Source organism: Chiloscyllium plagiosum, chromosome 3, assembly GCF_004010195.1.
Source record: "Chiloscyllium plagiosum isolate BGI_BamShark_2017 chromosome 3, ASM401019v2, whole genome shotgun sequence".
Classification (NCBI taxonomy): domain Eukaryota; kingdom Metazoa; phylum Chordata; class Chondrichthyes; order Orectolobiformes; family Hemiscylliidae; genus Chiloscyllium; species Chiloscyllium plagiosum.
The window spans coordinates 17,740,112-17,762,459 of NC_057712.1; the positions used below are offsets into that span (position 1 = coordinate 17,740,112).

Genomic DNA, 22,348 nt, shown 5'->3' on the forward strand with positions numbered 1-22,348 from the left:
GTTGTTGGTGATATACATAAACAATTTGGATGCGAGCATAAGAGATACAGTTAGTAAGTTTGTAGATGACACCAAAATTGGCGGTGTAGTGGACAGCAAAGAGGGTTACCTCAGATTACAACAGGATCTGGACCAGATAGGCCAATGGGCTGAGAAGTGGCAGATGAAGTTTAATTCAGATAAATGCAAGGTGCTGCATTTTGGGAAAGCAAATCTTAGCAGGACTTATACACTTAATGGTAATGTCCTAGGGAGTATTACTGAACAAAGAGACCTTGGAGTGCAGGTTCATAGCTCCTTGAAAGTGGTCGCAGGTAGATAGGATGGTGAAGAAGGCGTTTGGTATACTTTCCTTTATTGGTCAGAGTGTTAAGTACAGGAGTTGGGAGGTCATGTTACAGCTGTACAGGACATTGGTTAGGCCACTGTTGGAATATTGCATGCAATTCTGGTCTCCTTCCTATTGGAAAGATGTTGTGAAACTTGAAAGGGTTCGGAAAAGATTTACAAGGATGTTGCCAGGGTTGGAGGATCTGAGGTACAGGGAGAGGCTGAACAGGCTCGGGCTGTTTTCCCCAGAGCTTCGGAGGAATTCCTTATTGAGGTCTACAAAATTATGAGGGGCTTGGATAGGATAAATCGACAAAGTCTTTTCCCTGAGGTGGGGGAATCCAGAACTAGAGGGCATAGGTTTAGGGTGAGAGGGGAAAGATATAAAAGGGACCTAAGGGGCAACATTTTCACGCAGAGGGTGGTACATAAATGGAAAGAGCTGCCAGTGGAAGTGGTTGAGGCTGGTACAATTGCAACATTTAAGAGGCATTTGGATGGGTATTTGAATAGGAAGGGTTTGGAGGGATAATAGCCGGGTGCTGGCAGGTGGGACTAGATTGGGTTGGGATATTTGGTCGGCATGGATGGGTAGGACTGAAGGGTCTGTTTCCATGCTGTATGTCTCTATGACTCTAAACAATATCTACATCCTACATTCCTGAACTTGGATCTATATTGATTAGATTACTTACAGTGTGGAAACAGGCCCTTCAGCCCAATAAGTCCACACCAACCCTCCGAAGAGCAACCCACCCAGACACATTCCCCTACATTTACCCCTTCACCTCACACCACGGGCAATTTAACATGGCCAATTCACCTAACAAGCACATTTTTTGACTGTGGGAGGAAACCGGAGCACCCGGAGGAAACCCATGCAGACCCAGGGTGTACGTGCAAACTCCACACAGACAGTTGCCTGAGGCGAGATTTGAACCCAGGTCTCTGGCGCTGTGAGGCAGCAGTGCTTACCACTGTGCCACTGTGCCACCGTGCCGCCCACTATGATCTAATATCATCATCAAATAGCAGAGCCAACCCTCCACTTTTCCTTAACTTCCTGTCCTTCAAGAATTCAGGATCCAGTTTGTGTCATCTTGTAGCCAAGGCCCATTGAAGAGCAACTCGACAGCACTTATTTAATTCTATTTGCACAATCGGTTTTCTCTATTTTGTTTCAAATGTTACGTGTATTCAGATACAGAGTCTTTAGTTTGGTCCTTTTATTATTTTTGTAATATCTAGTGTCCTCCATTGAGATCTCTTTCTTCTTCCTGTGGCTTCTAAGGCTGGTCAGGTGGCAGTGTTTGGGGGTTTGAAAGCAGAATATTAATAGAGAAAAGGTGTGTGACAGCAGGGTGTTCGAGTGGGAATCCATAGTTACAATGTCATGGTCATTATGCTGGAAAACAGGAAGAACATGCATTACAAGCTGAGAAGATTCATAGGGCAGGAAGATGCCACACTCCTCAATAGTTTCAGCAATGTTGGACATCACCAACAAAGTGGAGAATTGTCTGATTTTGTAGGATTCAACAGGATGTATTTGTTCCTCACTGTGTTTGTGTCTCTTTTTGTTCTGTTCATCTTATCCTTCTCAAGAGCACATAATATCATGGATTCTGTGCAGTATGCTTAGGTGTGAAGAAGTGATGAGCCGTGAGCATGATACCAGCAGCATTGTTAGGTGTGTGAGGGTGGAATATCTGCAGTGGGACTAGATTGAGTTGGGATATCTGGTCGGCATGGACGGGTTGGACCGAAGGGTCTGTTTCCATGCTGTACATCTCTATGACTCTATGGCTGAGTGATGTGGGGACTGCAGATGATTGAATAATGTAAGAATTAGAATTTGGTCTATTCTCACATGTACTCAAGTACAGATGTACAAGAGTACAGTGAAAAGTTTACAATGTCGCTCCTCATGGCACCATCTTAGGTACAAATCTTAGATACAAAATAGAGAAATAAAGAAAAAAAGCTCCATTACCTTACAGCAATTCATAGTATAAGTTAGAAGATAAGAAATATATTTAAAAGGATAAACATTACAGTTGAAAAACAGATTAGGGATAAATATTACATTGCAGTAGAATAGTGCAAGGAGCTTCCACAAGTGATCTGACCAGGCTCGCAAGCTGCTGACCACCCGCAACAGTTCCTAGTACAATAACAATCCCCCCTCCACTCCATGCCTCCAGCCTGCTCTGATCCAGTCCTCAGCCACTCCATTTTACTCTGGGCCTCCAGCCCAGTTAGTGGTGTGTGCATCATGCGAAAGAGCATTTACTGACCTTGATCACCCACATAAGATCATCAGATTGCCTGTAGCCCTCTGTCTGGTCTAGATTCCAGGAGGTGCCCCGTGTAGGCCAATACCCTAAGGGTGAAGGCCCTTGAGAATTTCCGAGTCTTCCACAGGCCTATTGAGTCACTCCTTCTGCAAGCATGCACCATTAACGCCTCCTGCACAGGGTCCATCCAATGAGATCGGCTTTCTGCCCTGTTGTTGTTTGCAAAAATATATCTTGTAATCTTTTTGTGCAACTTCCTTTGGAAAAGCAGCTTGCCTTTAAAGAAAAAGTAGGCTGATGATGCCACAAAGTCTGCAGCAACAGTGCATGGTCCTAGATCTATGAGAAGCGCTTGCAGGTAGTGGTAGGAAGAATGAGAATGTTGGAATCACAGGAACGTGTGTTAAAACAATTCGTATGTGACTGATAGATGGGTCTTGTGTCTTACCCATTCAATATGATTGTGCATGGGGATCATAAATGAAGTCTATGTCGAAGATGTTTTATGCACTGTATTTTTACTGAATTTTCTTGTCTTGATTAGTTTTTTTTAGATTGTAAGCAATGTGATGGAAGGTGTATGATTTATGTGTTCTAATACCATGCATTTTGGAATTTTGATTTTTGAACTAGTAGCAAATGGGCTGCCTGAAAGAATTTGATGTTTAACTCATACTCCTGTGGCCACTATGATTGCTTTTAAAACATTATTAGAGATAATTTCTGGATAGAAGAGGGGTTTGTTTATGTTGGGAGAGTTTACAAGTGAACAGTGAAATGCATTAGGCTTTCAGATGGTAAATTCTGGAATAGTTTTTTTGGGCTCTGGGGAAACACTCACAGCTTGGGACAAAGCATATTAGATTCAGTTTGGGGCAGTTAGCTGGAGTCTGAGCTGAAGGTGGATGTGTGAAACAGTTATACCTGAGAAATGAAGGTAGTTTGGACTATTAAGAGGTTACCTCAGTGTAAAGAATTTAGCTTAAAAGTTCTAGACTCCAGAGTGTTTAGTTAATATCCTGAAGGTGTTATGTGAAGCTGAAAATATCTAAGCTCAGTTATGTAATGAATCAAAGAAGAAGCCGTCAGATTCTCATGACTGGGATTGAAGCCACAGCTCAGTCAAATCCTACGTGGGATAGAGAAGGCAATTCTCTCCAGTGTTTTAGGACTGCAGTTGGAGGCTTTGGGATTACTTGGATTGTGTTTTTACGATGTGTTTCAAAATATTTAACATGTAGAAAGTCTGATCTATGCTATATTATTTTACCTTGTTTTATGTAATAAAAGTCAGTTTTGTTGTTAAAACCAAATTTGCAGTATTGCAAATTGGTGTTTCTATGAAAGACCATCTCAGTAAAATAGAAACAAAACCCAAAATACGATCATTCAAACCAGATTGACTTGTCAGTAACAACTTCAGCTACAATCATAACAGCTACATATCTGTTCTCACCCTGAACAGAATGACAAAATTCACCAACATTTACTGATGTAGAAAACAGCATATAAAATTGTAAATTATGAATGCCTTAACCCAAGTGTGGAAGTCTGCACTGTCTTCAGTGCAATATACGAAACATTTTAAAAACACTGCACTTTCTTTACAGTGTACAGCTTCACCATTTCAATTCAGAATTTGTTAATTGTCTATTTCAGTAGGTGAGAGACTAAAAAGAGATTGCTGAAACTTCTGTGTAAAAACCCACTTTTGCCAACAAAACAACTCATTGTCCCATATTAGGGAAAACGCAATTAAAAGAAAAAGTTGTATATTTTTATCTCTCATACATGAAAATTGGTTTATTAAATAGAGGAAGTATACAATATGCTTAGCAAATACTATATACAATACACTTAAAGGTTTACAATATGATGATAACTTTTCCATGCTGAACATCGCTTGCATCTCACTGGTATGAATGAAAGATTTGTCAGATTTTCAGGTCCAACCAGCTTGCAAATGTATCTCGTTACTACTCACATACACAGGACAGAGAAATAAATTCACACTTGCAAACCCAGTAAACATGCAGCATTTAGAATTGCTTTAAAAGTCCATCAGACAATAGCTGCTTGTTCAGTTCCTGCTGGCAATTTTGTCAATTTTAATTTTCTGACAACATAGTGCAAACTTTCTCTGTGGGTTCTCTCATTTGGGTAGAGGTTGGTGGAGAAATCATTACACTGGTCATGGGGACAGCAGGATTCCTGACAGATGGTCCTGAGGCAGCAATTTTATTCAGTTTGTTAACCTCAGCCTGCCAGTTGGGCACTTTCTTTGTTGTCATGTGACGTCGAGCATGTTTGGTGAGGTGGTCACTGCGCATGAAACGTCGATCGCAAACAGGACATATGAACTTCTTTTCTCCGGTGTGAGTTCTGCGGTGTCGTGAAAGCTCATCCGAGCGTGCAAACTTTTTGTCACATCCTTCCCAGATACAGTTAAATGGCTTCTCCCCTGCAAAGGTTAAATAAAATAAAAGGATTAGGTCATAATTCCAGCTCTTCACCTAGGTTTTTAAAAAAGGAATTGTACCACACATTATAGTGAAAAGATGTCATAAGTCAGGTCAAGAAACATAATTTTAAATTGATCTGAGGAAATCAAAGTTGACTAATTTCCAATGGATTAGATTCGCTACAGTATGGAAACAGGCCCTTCGGCCTAACAAGTCCACACCAACCTTCTGAAGAGTATCCCACCTAGACCCACTCCCCCACCCCATATTTACCCCTGACTAATGCACCTAACACTACAGGCAATTTAGCATGACCAATTCACCTGACCTGCACATCTTTGGACTGTGGGAGGAAGCCGGAGCACCCGGAGGAAACCCGCGCAGACACGGGGAGAATGTGCAAACTCAACACAGACAGTCCCCCGAGGCAGGGATTGAACCTGGGTCTCTGGTGCTGTGAGGCAGCAGTGCTAACCACTGAGCCACCACGCCACCCCAAAGTAGTATTATTCACAGGGAGTTAAAAAAGACACATCAGGAGTCAGTATATACGCATTGTTAATATGTGATGGAGCTCTACAACAGTTCTTTGAGCTAAAGGGATCAAAGGGAATAGGGTGAAAGCAGGAAGAAGATACTAAGGTAAATGATCAGCTGTGATCATATTGAATGGCAGAGAATGGCCTTTTCTTGCTCCAATTTTCTATATTTCTATCCGTTATGCCTTTGCAGACCAATTTAAGAGATTAAAACTATGGGTAACTTTCAGCATTTTAGGGAGAATTTTAGGTTTATTTCCTCATCTTGCTCTTTAAATACTTATACAGCTAAATACCTAACCGGATTAGAAATTAAAAAAATAGTAATGGAAAGCAATGAACAATTTGATGTTTAATATTGTAATCTTTGAAGTATTTGATTCTTGTTAGACTATCAGAATATTGCTATGGTTACTTTGATCGAAAGAAAAAATCAATAAAGTATCTTTATTTTTATCTAAAATGTTTTATATATAATATTTTACATATTTTATTTTCTTTGTAATATATTGTAATATGTACAAAGCATCATTTTTCCACTTCCAACTGACATAATTATTAATTTTTACATTTAATTTGATATGCAAAATGTATGACCTTTAGTTACATTTTTAAATGCATTCAGGCTCTGACCCTTAAAATTGATCTAATTTGCTTACAACATCAATTTGTATAATGGAAATAATAACTACATGTTAAAAGAAATGGTAATAAAAATGTACAATTTTTCAGGTTGAAGAATGCATCGTAGGGTTTATGTTTAACTATCTGTAACATGAGTTTCCCTTTCCGAGATGTTCGTTTGATTTAAGTCTCGGGGATTTCCAAGCAATGACAGCAATGTTATCAAGCAGGAACAACAGTCAATCACATTGAAGAATCTTTACAATTAGTAAAGAATGAAGTAAAATGCACTGATCTTTTTAAATTAAAGTTTTACAGAGAACAGAAAGAAAAACGTTTAAATGATCATAAGGTAGAAATTTGACATTACATAAATATAAATTAGCTTATTCAAGGCCACAGAGATTGCTCAATAGTAGCTATGACTAGGTGTACTATTAAAAACTCAGTTAGACCTGATTCAGCAACACATAACTTTCTGAGGATTTATTAATAAGTAATATTACAGCATAAACATAGATGGTCACATTAATTCTAAAATTTGATTTCTGGAGGAACATCAACAATGCACTCTGTGAAGGAGCAGAGAATTAGCTGACAACAACTTCCAGATTTCTGCATTAAACTGTGCACATGGAGATGCCAGAAGTTGTGATGACAGCGAGTACTGGCAATTTCACCATTACTACAATTTTGCAATATCAGGGCTGTTATTATGCTGAAATTAAGGTATACCTGTATGAGTTCGGAGATGTGCTTTTAAGTGTGAACTTTTGAAGTAGGTCTTCCTGCATCCAGTAAAGCTGCAAATGTAATTGCGTCTTCGCGAGAAATCCATCTGAGGTACACAGTTTTGGCCAGACGAGACAAAGACTGGAGCGGGTGCAAGTGGCAGTAGCTTTGTGTTGCCGACTGTCATCACTGTCTGTTGTCCTGAAGGTGACTGAGTGGCAGAGGGTTGGGGTAGCACAAACATCACAGCCCCTGGTTGCACGGTTGTTCCCACCAAAACAGGTTGAGAAGCTGGAGCCATCTGGGTAACTGCAGGCTTTACACAGGGTTTGGCCTGCGTTTGGATGAAAGTGGAAATAACACCCCCTCCCCCTCTTTGTCCTCCTCCATTCACTGGAAACATTTGACAAATAACTGGAGACTTTGTCACAGGTACAGATGGTAAGCCTGTTGGCAATGACTTGGCTAATTTCTGATGTTCGGTATCAACTTTGTTTGGCTCACAAGGCAGTGCTAAGGATGGCACTATTTGTCGTTGGTCCTTGGTAACTGGGCCATTGCAATTCTGCTGCAAACAGCATTTATTTGCAAACTCTGTAGAAGTGCACATGTCCTTAGTGTGCTTACATTGGCTTGATATTTTCCTTTTCACTTCTGTCCTATCATTTCGGCTGTTTGAGTCTAGTCTTTCAGTCAGTGGTGATGAAGGAATGTGGTTGCAGGGAGAATTGTCAGCAGTATGACGGATGACACTAGTAGCTACCGACCTGCAACGATGAGCAACAGTTGGTTCAGCTGATAGAAGCTTCTTAGATGAAAACTCCTGAATGTTCACTAAGGCAGGCTTTGCAGTCATGGTGTTGACTGAATAGACTCCGTTGTTTGCTGTGACTGTGGTTGGCTTCGTGTAAGTAAGCTGTGTCACCAAGGCAGCATTGCCTGATTCAACAACACCAGGACTATGTGGTGGAGTCATACACTATGGGGACAAGAGAAACATTAAGCTTCAGTCAAAGTTAGCACAGTTATTAATCTTTTTTTTCCTCATCCATGATGCAGATAAACCCTTTCTTGTCCTTTTATAAGCCTTGATTGTAAATGTATTATGTTAAAATATAGAATTACATGGCATGTTTACAAACTCATTTATTTAATCATTGCGAAGACTAATATTTTTGTCTTTGATTCCATTATTATCAGCAGTAATTGCTTAGAAAAGTTGCATACTTACAAGTAAAGATAATGAGTGGTAGTCCTTCTGCAACATTGGAGGTACAGCTTCACAGTGCACAGAATCTGTGTCTGACGCAGGTGTCAGAGGGCGAATTTTTAAGAGATCCCCTTTTTGTGTCCTTTGACCCCAAGAACTCATACAAACAAGAGCCTCCACAGCATCGATATCATTCTGTTCCAATGTACTGCCAGAGGACCGTTCGCTGTCATGGCGTTTCCTTTCTAATATTGACTCATAAATGCCCATAATTTCATCCTGGGGACAAAATTAAAAAATCAATTTTAAATTAAAGCCCAATCAGAACTTTCAGTCCATTATGATGTACCTTAAGTTCAGGAAAGAATCAACATTTCTGCATCAGATATACAATTACAACAGAAAATAATCCCAAGTTGATTTACAAAGGTGTAATTTAGGCCTCCATTGCCCTTACAATTCGTTAGAAGATTAATAGAAAAAAAATCTATTATACTAAAAATGCATTTATGAACATCAGTTTAACCTGACACTGCAGGGTAGAGAAAAACACATAAAATAGGAATTTTGATTAATTATTAAACATAACATCAAAACATTTGGTTGCATTAGTTAATTATTGAGATTCTTAGTTAGTGGACACTCCAGACTTCAGGTGACATCGCCGATCTAGTGGGTCTAGCACCATTCACGAAAGGGCACTGGAGGTAGGCTGGACCCAGTGATCCTGATCGCCTCCCTCTCCAAATATAGAACGGTTTACGTCATCGATTAAGCAGCCATGTGAAGTCTGCATGTTTCCAAAGCTTCTACCAGGAAGTCCCCTCCTACAACATCTCTTTGTCCAAGAAAACAAACTCAGGGACTGAACTAGCTTCATATCGGATCCAACTTCGCGTACATTCCTTCCAGACGGTATAACGACACCTCTCTTGTCTCAATGGAAAACTGATAGCGTTTTATTTACTTAAACGCTGCGTGATGCTATGGTTCACTGAAATTGAGCCTGTGCTTCGTTATACGTTGTCCATTCAAATCAGCAAAACGTCTTATTCTCGGGCTTGAGAGAAATAACGTTTGCACCACAGTCAAGAAGGACTGAATGCAACAAATTGATCTGCCTTCCCAATGGCTAAAATATCGTCAGCATTATACAACCTTAACCCCAAAGCAACGGTCCTTTGCCTTTTCTATTTTTACTGTCGGTTTTGACATCTTTCTTTCATCATCAGCAGCAGGTGAAAGGCTGACTTAAAGATTGCCAGAGCCGCTGGCCACTACTGTTCACTAATTTATAAATTCCTTGCTGCAGATTAATATACTTACATTGCGTAGATCTCCCATCTCAGCAGCTGGACATGGAGAATTACACCGCATCTTTATTTTGTTTTTGGAGAATAAATGCCCCCAGTGAAAAGGTTACGATTCCGGGGTGGTCAAGAGAAAGCGAGCTCACAAACTCAGTTTTGCTAAGGGCTGAAGCTGAACATAGCGACCCAGTTGCAGCGACCACAACCGAACAACATACACCAGAAATTACATTACAGCTGGCGGTCGGGCAGGGCACGGGCGGCTACCACCAATGGGAGGCAAAGGCGTGGCCAGCACCAACCAATGGCGTCGCAGGCGCCGCGTGATCAGGAGCTGATGGCTGGCGTGGCCACGCGCCGTCTGCGGCGTGATTGGCGGGCGGGCAGTCCCCGCCCCCGGAACACCACGGCCCCGCCCCACCCACCTCCGCTGAAACACACCCACACACGGCGCTCACCCAGGTCCGCCCCTTCCGTCACTGTCAACAGGGACTGACAGTTGGCAACGTGATCGGCAAAGGCTGGGGCCACGCCCTTTCGCCTCATCCCCCCCCCCCGTCCCCTCCCCTTCCAGCCGGCCACAGCTGGGTCGGGCTGTCAGCGACGTGATTGGCAGGCGGCCACACCCTTTCGTCTCTGCCCCACCCCCCCCTTTCTCGCCCTGACGGCGCCAGCTGCGTCGGGCGGTCGACGACGTGATTGGCAGGGGGCCCGAGTCTGCGCCCTTTCCCCTCCCCGCAGCTGTGTGTGGGGGGGGGGGGGTGTCAGCGACGTGATTGGGCAGGCAGTGCCCCGCCCCACCCAACCGCGGCCCCGCCCCTCCACTGATACGTAAGACACACAACACTGTCTCAACCAGGTCCGCCCCTTTCGACACTGTCCGCTGGGTCAGTCAGCGGCTGTCAATGTCTTATCCCCCTGTCGCCCCGCCCAGTGGACGTGCACATATACGCTGTGCTCACCCAGGTCCGCCCCCCCATGACACGTTCAGTCGGGTCAATGTAAACCCGCTGAACTCCGAGCAGCAAACTAGGACAAAGGTGAGGTCAGGCCGGGGCTCGGCTCTGCAAGCGTCAGCATGGGAGGGCGGGGAAGGAAAACAGCCAGCCATCTGGAACTCTCTTTTTCTCTCCCTTCCCCCTCCGCCCGCTGGAAGCATCAACTCAGCAAGTGTGGCCTTCTGTACATGAAGGCGCTGATCTGTACATATTTCAAAGAACGCCTATTTCTTTCTCAACTGAGTGATTTTTTTTTTATTTTAACAAACCCCGCCGGATACTTTATTTCCCTTCGGAAAACTTAGCGCCTCGATGCTTTTTCAATGTTCCAAGATAAATTTGCTTTCCTTCCTCCTCTCCGCTGTCCCTTTGCTAATCTTGACTATGCAGGCTTCGAAAGATGAGGATATGGTCTAAACATTAGATTCAAACGGTTCAGGAATGAAGCAAGTCTTCCTCTATGCAAAGGGTGTAGAAAGTTGAAACTCTGTGCAAATTGTCGTTTATATTGGGTTAATTGCTCACTTTAATTTGAGATTAATATCTGATAACCAGGTTAACAAAGGGCAATAGTGTGGATTTTAGAGTGACGATACGTTTTGAACCAAACTATGGACACAGTCCAAGTTGCACTCATACTACCTGAGGCCTCAGAGCTTGCTAGGAGCCTATTCTCAGGTACTTCGCACACAACTCCAGTTTCTGCTCTTTAGTCTGGTTGCCGACAATTTTAAAACCAGACATTTTGGCTCTTCTTCTCTTCCCTCTCTTCCAAATTTTGCAGGAATTCTGTGCTTAACCTGGGATCTATCTGGGATTTTTGGGAGGAGGAGTGATGTCGAGCATACCTAATTGAATGAAGTGCTGAGGGAGTGCTACACTGTCAGAGGTGCTACTTTCATATAGAGTCATGAAGATATACAGCACAGAAACAGACCCTTCAGTCCAACTTGTCCATGCCGATCAAATATCCTAAATTAATCTAATCCTATTTACCAGCATTTGGCCCATATCGCTCTAAACCCTTCCTATTCATATACCCATCCAGATGCCTCTTAAATGTTGGAATTGTACCAGCACCTCCACCACTTCCTCTGGCAGCTCATTCCATACACTCACTACCCTCTGCTTGAAAAAGTTGCTCCTTAGGTCCCTTTTATATCTTTTTCCACTTACCTTAAACTTATGCCGTCTAGTTTTGAACTTTCCCACCCCAGGGAAAAGACCTTGTCTATTTATCCTATCCATGCCCTTCATGGCTTTATAAACCTCTACAAGGTCACCCCTCAACCTCCAGGGAAAATAGCTCCAGCCTATTCAGCCTGTCCCTGCAGCTCAAACTCTCCAGCCCTGACAACATTCTTCTGAATCTTTTCTGAACCTTTTCAAGTTCCACAACATTCTTCCTATTGCAGGGAGACCAGAATTCCACACCGTATTCTAAAAGTGGCCTAACCAATGTTCTGTCCAGCTGCAACATGACCTCTCAACTCCTATACTCAATGAACTGACCAATAAAGGAAAGCATACCAAACACCTTCTTCATTATCCTATCTACCTGTGACTCCACTTTTAAGGAACTATGAACCTGTTCAGCAATGCTCCCTAGGACCTTATCAGCCCTGCCCTGATTTGTCTTTCCAAAATGAAGCACCTCACATTTATCTAAGTTAAACTCCATCTGCCACTCCTCTGATCAAAATCATATTGTACTCAGAGGTAACCTTCTTTGCTGTTTACTATACCTCCAATTCTGCAAATTTATTAGCTGTAGCTCCTATGTCCACATTCAAATGATTTATATAAATGATGAAAAACAATGGGCCCAGCACCGACCCTTATGGCAAACCGCTGGTCACAGGCTTCCAGTCTGAATAGCAACCCTTCACCATCACCCTCTGTCTTCTACCTTCAAGCCAGTTCTGTATCCAAATAGCTAGTTCTTCCTCTTTTCCCTGTGGTCTAACCTTACTAGCTGAAAAATGTGTTGCTGGAAAAGCGCAACAGGTCAGGCAGCATTTTGAACTCGTTAATCTGTGAGCATAGGGGGATGAAGGTGAGGCCTCTGCTGAGGACTGATCTTTCATCCTCAGAGAGGGGGAGGTGTGGAGGGATGGTGAAAATACGGCAGGGCTGGGAGCTAGGACCTGGGACCTGGTGTGGGGCTGGAGCTGGGAGTGGGGGCGGGGTTAGGCATGGGGGCGGGCCTGACCTGCTGCGCTTTTCCAGCAACACATTTTTCAGCTCTGATCTCCAGTATCTGCAGTCCTCACTTTCTCCTATCTAACCTTACTAATCACTCTACCATGAGGAACCTCGTTGAATGCTTTACTGAAATCCATATAGATCACGTCCACTGCTCTGCCTTCCTTGATCCTTTTTCTTACTTCAAAAAACTCAATCAACTTCATGAGACACAATTTCTGATCCACAAAGCTATGTTGACCATCCCAAATCAGTCATTGCCTTTCTAAATACATGTAAAACCTGTCCCTCAGAATTCCTCGAACAACTGATGCCAGGTTCACTAGTCTATATGGGAAGTAAAATGAGGCCTGTCTACATCTCTGGTGGACATTACAAATTCAGATGCACTATTCAAAGAGCAGGATGTTTACATTTAACCCGTTCAATGTGTCAGCACTTGCTCAGAATGTTAGTGGTCTCCACCATAACTCAGTTTAGCTGCCTTAGCTCTATATCTAGTGACACACTTTTCTAACAAAAATCTAACATTCCTGATGAAGGGCTTATGCCTGAAACATCGACTCTCCTGCTCCTCAGATGCTGCCTTACCAGCTGTGCTTTTCCAGCATCACACCTTTTTGACTCTGATCTCCAGTATCTGCAGTCCTCACTTTCTTCTAACAAAAGTCTGTGAAGTTCAGACTCAGGAACTTCATCTGACCCAACATGCACAGCCTTTTTGTGGGAGAGATATCCACTAGCCTGTGGTTTATCAGATAGATGTATCACAGATAACCTCAAGTTTCTGAATGAGTTAAGATGCTGAGCTCAACTCGGGTCCTCCTCACATTGATGGAAGACTGGTGCGAATTTATCTAATTAGCATTTCTGTCAAATGGCACATTTTAGGCCCTGACTACAGAATTTGTGCTGTGTTTGCAATTGTAGTATTGATTTATACTGAAGGAAGAGTGAAGCATTCAAATATTTTTGAGAACTTAAATTGTAATATTAGAAAATAAATAATGAATAAATTATCAAGCTAAATTATCATGGATCTAATTACTGAATCAATCATTGTGAAACAGGTCCCAGCATAATGTCTGGGAATCTCGTTTACAGCATTTGGGAGACAGATTGACAACCTTTGAAAACCTGTTGTATTCTCTTATGTATAATTACTTTAAAAGTCCATTTGAGAACTGACATTTTCTGCATCATTCTGAAAAAAAGCAAAAATTATATCATCATAGAAACAGGCCATTTGGCCCAACAAGTCCACACTGACCCTCCCCTGCCCATTCCCCTACTCTATTACTATACATTCACCCCTGACTAATGCACCCAAAATACACATCCGTGAACACTATGGGCAATTTAGCATGTTCAGTTCACCTAACCTGCACATCTTTAGACTGTAGAAGGAAACCGGAACACCTGGAGGAAACCCATGCTGACACAGGCAGAATGTGCAAACTCCACACAGATAGTCGCACGAGGCTGGAACTAAACCTGGGTCCCTGGCGCAGTGAGGCAACAATGCTAACCACTGAGCCATGCCACCCTGTTGTCACTTTAAAATGACCATGAGATTTTAATTGTTATATACTTTGCAGACATTTTCATAGTAACACTGCATTAGTGCCAAGTAATGGCCATCTCCAACCAGAGAGAATCTAACAATTTTCCCTTGACATTCAATGGCATTTCCGTTGCTGAATGCCCCAATATCAACATCTTGGGGGTTGCCAAAAATTGAATTTTACCAGACATATAAATACTATGGTTACCAGAGCAGAGTTAAACGCGGGGAGTTCTGTGGCAGGTAATTCGCCTTTTGACACTATAAACCCTGCCCCATATCTACAAGGCACAAGTCAGGAATGAAGGAATATTGTACATTTAACAGTCAATGTCAATGTAGACTGCTTGGTCAGCAGTCTATTCACCACCTTCCACATTTGCTCCCTTTGCTACCACTGCATAGTATCTACAAGATGCACTGCAGTAACTCACAAAGCCTTCTCCAGCAACATTTTTCAACTTGTGACGTCTACCTGGAAGAACAACAGAAACAGACACATGGACGTCCACCACCTGCCAGTTTTGTTTCATCCTGACTTTGAACTATATCACTCTTCCTTCACTGTTGCTCAGTTAAAATCTTGGAACTCCATTCTGAATAGTATGTGAGTGTCCTTACATCACCTGAATTGCAGTGCTTCAAGAAGGCAGTACCCCAACCCACTTCACAATGGCAATTTGGAATAGGCAGCAACTACTGATCTTGCCAACAAAGCTCTCATCTCAACAAGAAATAACTAAAAGATGATTGGAGTATCAAACATGTAACAGTTCTTGTGCTGAATATTCAAGGTTCATCGAAGTTGGGAACAGTGTTTGGAAAGCCAAAAATACCAATAGTGGATAGCGTGTCAGTTTCAGGATATCATTACCATTATTGTGGCAGGAATTCCAATGTCCTCCCAATTAAGGCCAAATTTAAAAGTTTGTTGTCAAGGTTTGAGTTGAGAAACAAATCACCTGAAGGAAGGCAGGTATATAATTGGGAAAGAATCATAGCTGTCCCAGGACATGATGCTGGGCCCATTGGCGAATCAACAGGACAATAGGGTCTCCACATTTGGTAAGCAAGTTGCCTGTAAATCATCTAACTTGAGATAAACGATGAAACCAGACACGAGAATGCTCAAAAGAACTTTATGCATAGGTGACAGGAGTGTGTATGCACTCAGAATCTGCATGTTGGAGGAGGTCAGTACCCTATTTCTTATCATAGAAGATGATGAGTTGGGGATCTGTCTGCTAAAGGACTGTTCAGAATGAAGATTGCAGCTTGAAATGTGAGGGAAACTGTCAGAGTTTGCACTCAGTACCAATGAGGGCCATCATCCTGCATGCAAGTAAAGCAGAGCAGCAGGAAGGCTCAGAAGAGGAAAGAGGGACAGGAATTCTGCTCTAGCCAATGACTCTCTCGTCTCGTTAACAAACATCCTTTAAAGATAAGTGATTACACACCACTACATCACGTTCATCACTGATATCCTCTTTTCCAGAGCTGGGAAACACTTTCAGTCAGGTTCACTAGGATAGAGGACATCAGGTTTCTCCCACACCTCTGGGTCCCACTAGGTACAGTTGCACCAAAATGACCATCAAGGCACCAGTGACAAGCCAGTGAAATCCATCCATCACTCTCTCAATATTCAACTAGTCTGTACAAGAACTTCTTTCATGTGAGTGGTCACTTTCCTGGCAGACCACATTACTCCTTCATCCTGTACCAGTACACGTTTCTTCAGAGTTTCTGTATAACCCACAATATCATGATTGCATCTTAGGGAGCAGGGGATATCCCTTGAAGAAATGATACAGACCCTTCTACAGGAACCCCAAGTAAGTGAGACAATCAATTCCACTTATTCAGTTGGAAAGTCATTGAGAAGGCCATTGGGCCCCTGTATCAGTCAGCTGGTGCCTTCCTGCAAGGATCTTGGTCATTATGGTAGTCGGCTATACTTTCCAAAGAATGCTCTCCACAGATTTGAGGCATTAATGACATTGAAGTCTGTATGATTGTGATAAAATAAACTATCAATTTTCAACTTCCATTATCTCATGTTACTACCTCAGACCTTTCATGATTGAAGTGATATTAAGAAAGGAAAGATAGTTACAGTGGTCACCTGACCACGTTTGGCAAAGCTCATAAAATCATGAATAAGACGAAAGTAAAATTAGCATGTCATCAAAATTGCTTTTAGTTTTCACTTTATGGAAGTCACATTGTTTCACATGAAAGTTGCCAGCAGATATTCCAGTTTGGAATGAAGCAACAAAACCAGACAGGTGAATGCACAAAGGAACTATAGCTCAGGTAACAGCTTTATGGCCAAATCATGGAAGAAACTTGATTCATAATAACAAAACTGAAAGGCTTGATCTGTCATTCTCTATCTCTCTCAGCCTTTTGAAAAACCGCACATAGTGATAAAACAAATTGAGAAACATCCGTTCACTGTGAACTCAGATCTCTACAAAGGATGTAAGACATCAATTAAAATCCATAGCCCCAAGTCAAAATGTAACACTTTAAGGACTGTAGGGATTTTTTTTAAAAAACTGGCAGTTCTTGAGTGTGTGTGTGTTTGATGTCACTTTTTTATTGTTAGTAAATAATAAAATTCCTATTTCTTTCACTGAAGAAAACTTTGTAATTTGCTCCTTAGTTTTGTTTGGTACTGCATTTTACTTGAAGTATGGCAAAGATGTATGCAAAGGTGAACTAAACAATTTTGTTTCAGCCAGGTGAGGAGTTTAAAAAGGAGGAGCAGGTTTATCCCTCTTCAATACAGGTTCTGGAAGGATGCCACTCATCAGAAGAAAAGGATTGCAAGAGGTCAGCAAAGAAGAGACTGAAGATAATGAAAGAGGCACTTTTATAGAAGTTAAATACTGCAGATAATGGAAATCTGAAATAAAAAGAAAAAATGCTGGAGAAACTCACCAGGCCTGGCAGCATCTGTGGAGAGAGGGGAACAGATTTAAGTCCAATGTGACTCTTTTCTATAAACTCTGTTACTCTTTCCACAAATATTACCTGGGCTTCTGAGTTTCTCCAGCACTTTCTCTTTTCGTGATGTATTGTATGAGCAGTGTGCTTGTTGCACACTGAGAGAATTTTCTCCTGTCACCATGAAGGAGGAGGATACCCCAGCCCACACGTTCAGTTTGGATTGATATCAGTGACATAAGGTGCCAGCCTTTGCTGAGGTACCAGACCTGTGGCTTCCCATGACATCTTGTTTCCCTGCACTTGTGTGGAAGGCTGCAAAACTAACAGGAGATTTCTCCTCAGGAGTAGAGTAGAGTAGCTTTTTATTTGTCGTTTTTACCATATACAACTGATACAGTAAAAACAAGACAGCGTTCCTCCAAGACCAAGGGTGGTACATAGACAGCACAAACTACACAATTGTACACGGCATTAAATGCATAAGAACACGCAAGTTACAGTGTAATAGAAGAATGATAAATAAGAGACATTTTTTTTCCAGTAGCATCTCAACTCGTGCAAAGAATTTCAGATGGGAAAGAGTCCGATTATACTGCGTTTAGGAGCTTAATCGCTTGGGGGAAGAAACTGTTGCACACTCTGGCAGTGAGAGACCGAATGCTGCGGTATCTTCTGCCAGATGGCAGGGGGGAGGGGAGTTTGAGTGAGGGGTGTGTGGGGTCATCCACAATGCTCTTAGCCTTTCGGATGCAGCGTGTGGTATGTCGGTGATGGAGGGAAGAGAGACCCTGATGATCTTCTCAGCTGTCCTCACTATCTCTTGTCGTGTCTTATTGTCCGAGACAGTGCAATTCCTGAACCAAGCAGTGATGCAGCAGTTCAGGGTACACTCGATAATGTGGTGAGGATGGGGGCGGGGGGGGTAGGGTTGGGTGGGACATGGACTTTCCTCAGCCTGCACAGAAAATAGAGACGCTACTGGGCTTTCTTGCCTATTGAGCTGGTATTGAGAGTCCAGGTGAAATTCTCTGCCAGGTATACGCCAAGAAATTTGGTGCTGTTCACAATCTCCACGGGGGAGCCGTCGATGTCTAGCGGAGAATGATCGCTCCATGCCCTCTGAAGTCAACAACCATCTGTTTCATCTTGTCCATGTTCAGAGACAGGTTGTTGACTCTGCACCAGTCCGTTAGCACCTACTCTCTGTATGCTGACTCATCATTCCTGCTGATGAGACCCGCTACATCAGGGAACTTGATGATGTGATTCGCCCTGTGCATCGCTGCACAGTCGTGTATCAGCAGGGTGAACAGCAGTAGACTGGGGGGGGTCCTGGGGGGGGGGCACATGCTCAATGTGATGGTGTTGGAAATGCTGTTCCCAATCTGGATAACTAGCAGCCTCGGTGACGGTTGTTATGGAAATTCATCCTACACTCCAGCCGACTCGTCTCAGTTCCCATCCCCACTCACCTCAGTTTCCATTCCACCTCCATATTAATTAAGGGCTTCCACATGAAAAAAATCTGCACTTCAACCATTTCCTACCACAGATGGATGTCTGATGCTTATTTCCCACTTACATGCCAGAACATTCAGCCTCAGTCTCCAGATTGGATAATGCTGCAAATCTCCATTACAACACCTTACTTTAAATACTTAAGTTGCTTAAAAAAGTTTCTTCTCAAAATGTCCCAATATGGCATACTCATCATGAATGACCACAGGCAACTTTAACTTTCTGAGCGACAGTACAATGATCAGTTTCTGAGAGACAATGATCACATTTGACATGGATCAACATGACTCAGCCTCCAGTCAGCATATTTTCAGATTTTTTACCAGAATCAACAAAGGTTTCCTTATCTTTTGTTTTGAAGTGACCAGACCATTCTCCAATTATGATTTGGAGATGCCGGTGTTGGACTAGGGTGTACAAAGTTAAAAATCACACAACACCAGGTTATAGTTCAACGGGATTAATTGGAAGCACACTAGCTTTCAGAGCGACGCTCTTTCATCAGGTGATAGTCATCTGATGAAGGAGCGTCGCTCCGAAAGCTAGTGTGCTTCCAATTAAACCTGTTGGACTATAACCTGGTGTTGTGTGATTTTTTTTTTCTTCTGTCCCCTTCAAGGAGAGTCCTTGCACATACACTCACAATAGGCAAACACCCGGGTGACCAGTGACAAACACTGCCCTTATGTCCTTTTTATGTTTTTTTTGTTTTTTTTAATTCAAATTCCACCACCAGGAAGATAGGAAAACACCCGAGTGGCCAGTGACAAACACTGCCCTTATGTCCTTTTTATTTATTTATTTTTCTACCCCCACACTACCACCTAAGTGCGGTAGTGCTTATTTTTTTCCCCAGCGCCCATGGTGTGTGTGTGCAGGTGTGAGACACAGTGAAAGACACAAAGTGGTTGTGTGATTTTTAACTTCATTCTCCAATTAAGTTTTAACAAGGTTAGCAACAACTAGGGAGAGCACTAGGAAGGATTCTGCAATTCTCAGAATCACAAAAGTGCAAGTTCACAGAGAGTGGAAGCCCCACTTGATTTTATTGAAGTCAGCGTTCTAAATTTAATCCTTTTTAAAAAAATTTCTCTATCGTTACTGAGTAAACAAAGAGAAAGCAAGAGCTGTTGCAGTGAACAAGACAGAACAATGCTGTGTCATTGGCTGCGAGGCTTGAATGACATCCTTCAAATATCATTTCGCCCTCCTCATCCTAACTGAGTATCCATCACAGCTTGCAACTCGGTTGAGAATCACTTTTTTTTGTAACAATATGCCATCTTCACTCGTGACACCCTATTTCTCTCTTTATTCTTTCCAGGTTCTCGTTCCATTGACAGTAGAAAAGGTGGGGGTGGATGTGTTCAATCTGAAACTGAAGGTGAGCCATCGCTCTGTCTCTCTCTCTCTCTCTCTCTTAATTTTTTGCATGTGTTGATGACTTCCACTCACTCGTTATTTTCAGAAAGTAACGTCGGAGAGTCAGGTTGGAGGGATGAGGGAGGGATATTGTGCAACACACCTTGCAGCACTTTGGAAGGGACTAGTTCCAATTATGTATGACAGTCACATGATGAACAGAAGTGGGTGAAGAGCATATGAAGCAAACAAAAACAGAAATTGCTCAAGAGCCTCAGCAGGTCTGGCAACATCTGTGGAGAGGAAAACAGAATTAACCTTTTGAGCCCAGTGACCCCTCGTCAGAACTATATGATACGGACCTGCACTGAGGCAGACAAGTTTTCTGCCCCACCTCCACATTCCCAACCACTCCCAATATCCCGTGATGCCTCCTAGTGGCAGACTGGGCACAGCACCAGCTGCAGTCTGCCCTGGACTCAGACAGTACTGTTTTGCATAGTGTCAAGGCTACAGAGGGAGCAATATGCAAGACCAACCAGGAGTGTGTTGTAATGGGCAAGTCTAGCAGCAACAGAAGCATCAAGGAGGCATTCAACAGCAACTGGGCTGAAGCAAAGGCAGAGCTAGGCAAAGTTACCAAAGTGGGAATAGGTGGTCTGAGAGATATCATAGGTATATGGTCAGAAGTTTGTCTTGGAGTCAAATATAACACCAAGGTTGTTATATATCAGACAGTTGACAGAGGGAGGGATGGAGCTGATAGTTAGGGAACAAAGTTAGTAGTGGAGACCTGTGACTTTTGTCTTTCCAGTATTTTAATCAGAGGAAATTTATGTTTGCCCTCTATCTTGCTGTGTCCTGTGCACCTTCATGTCCACATCTTCCTCTGCTATTGACTCTGGAGTACTGTGTGCAGTTTTGGTTTCATTAGTTCAGGAAATATATTACTGTCACAGAAAGAGAGCAAGGAAAATTCACTAGATTTGTTCCTGGAAAGGTGGGACTGTCTTATGAAGACAGCTTAGGAAAACCAGGCCTGTATTCTCTAGAGTTTCAAAGAATTAGAGGAGATCTCACTGAAACTAACAAAACTCTTAAAGGGACAGCCAGGATAGGTACAGCTGTGTCACCTGACTGAGGAGTTTAGCTCACAGGGTATAATTGAAACATAAGAGGGATGCCATTGAGGTCAGAGATTAGAAGAATTTTTTTTCACTTCGTGTCATAGACTCAAAGAGATGTACGACTGGGAAACAGACCTTTCAGTCCAACTCACCCATGCCAACCAGATATCCGAAATTAATCTAATCCAATTTGCCACCACTTGGCCCATATCACTCTAAACTCTTCCTATTCATGTACCCATCCAGATGCCTTTTAAATATTGTCATTGTCCCAGCCTCCACCATTTTCTCTGGCAGCTCATTCCATACATACACCACCCTTTGTGTGAAAAAGCTGCCTCATAGGTCCCTTTTAAATCTTTCCCCTCTCACTCTAAACCTAGTCCAGTCCTCTAGTCTGGAGTCCCCACCACAGGGAAAAGACCTTCTCTATTGATCCTATCGATGCCCCTCATGATTTTATAAACCTCTATAAGGTCACCCCTCAACCTCCGACAGTCCAGGGAAAATAGCCTCAGCCTGTTCAGCCTCTCCCTAGAGCTCAAATCCTCCAAATTGAGGGTTTGGTTAAGAAAAAGAAGGAAGCATATGTCAGGTATAGACAGGATAGATTGAGTGAATCCTGAGAAGAGTAAAAAGGAAGTAGGAGTATACTTAAGAAGGAAATCAGGAGGGTAAAAACAGGACATGAGATAGCTTTGGCAAATAGAATTAAGGAGAATCCAAAGGGTTTTTACAAATATATTAAGGACAAAAGGGTAACTAGGGAGAGAATAGGGCCCCTCAAAGGTCAGCAAGGCGGCCTTTGTGTGGAGCCACAGAAAATGGGGGAGATACGAAATGAATGTTTTGCATCAGTATTTACTGTGGAAAAGGATATGGAAGATACAGACTGTAGGGAAATAGATGGTGACATCTTGAAAAATGTCCAGCTGACAGAGGAGGAAGTGCCGAATGTCTTGAAACGCATAAAGGTGGATAAATCCCCAGGACCTGATCAGGCATACCCAAGAATTCTGTGCGAAGCTAGAGAAGTGATTGCTGGGCCTCTTGATGAGATATTTGTATCATCGATAGTCACAGATGAGATGCTGGAAGACTGGAGGTTGGCAAAC

At 42.6% G+C, this 22,348-nt stretch overlaps 1 protein-coding gene across 1 annotated transcript; it reads right to left on the reverse strand.

Moving 5' to 3' along the window:
- Nucleotides 1-4,398: 4,398 nt before the first annotated feature.
- klf11a (Kruppel-like factor 11a) lies at nucleotides 4,399-9,746 on the reverse strand. Its single transcript, XM_043677997.1, has 4 exons — nucleotides 9,521-9,746; nucleotides 8,216-8,473; nucleotides 6,988-7,963; nucleotides 4,399-5,088 (listed from the first exon to the last, which is right to left on the reverse strand). The coding sequence occupies exons 1-4, from the start codon at nucleotides 9,569-9,571 to the stop codon at nucleotides 4,736-4,738; spliced, it is 1,638 nt and encodes a 545-aa protein (XP_043533932.1). The 5' UTR covers nucleotides 9,572-9,746; the 3' UTR covers nucleotides 4,399-4,735.
- Nucleotides 9,747-22,348: the final 12,602 nt, after the last annotated feature.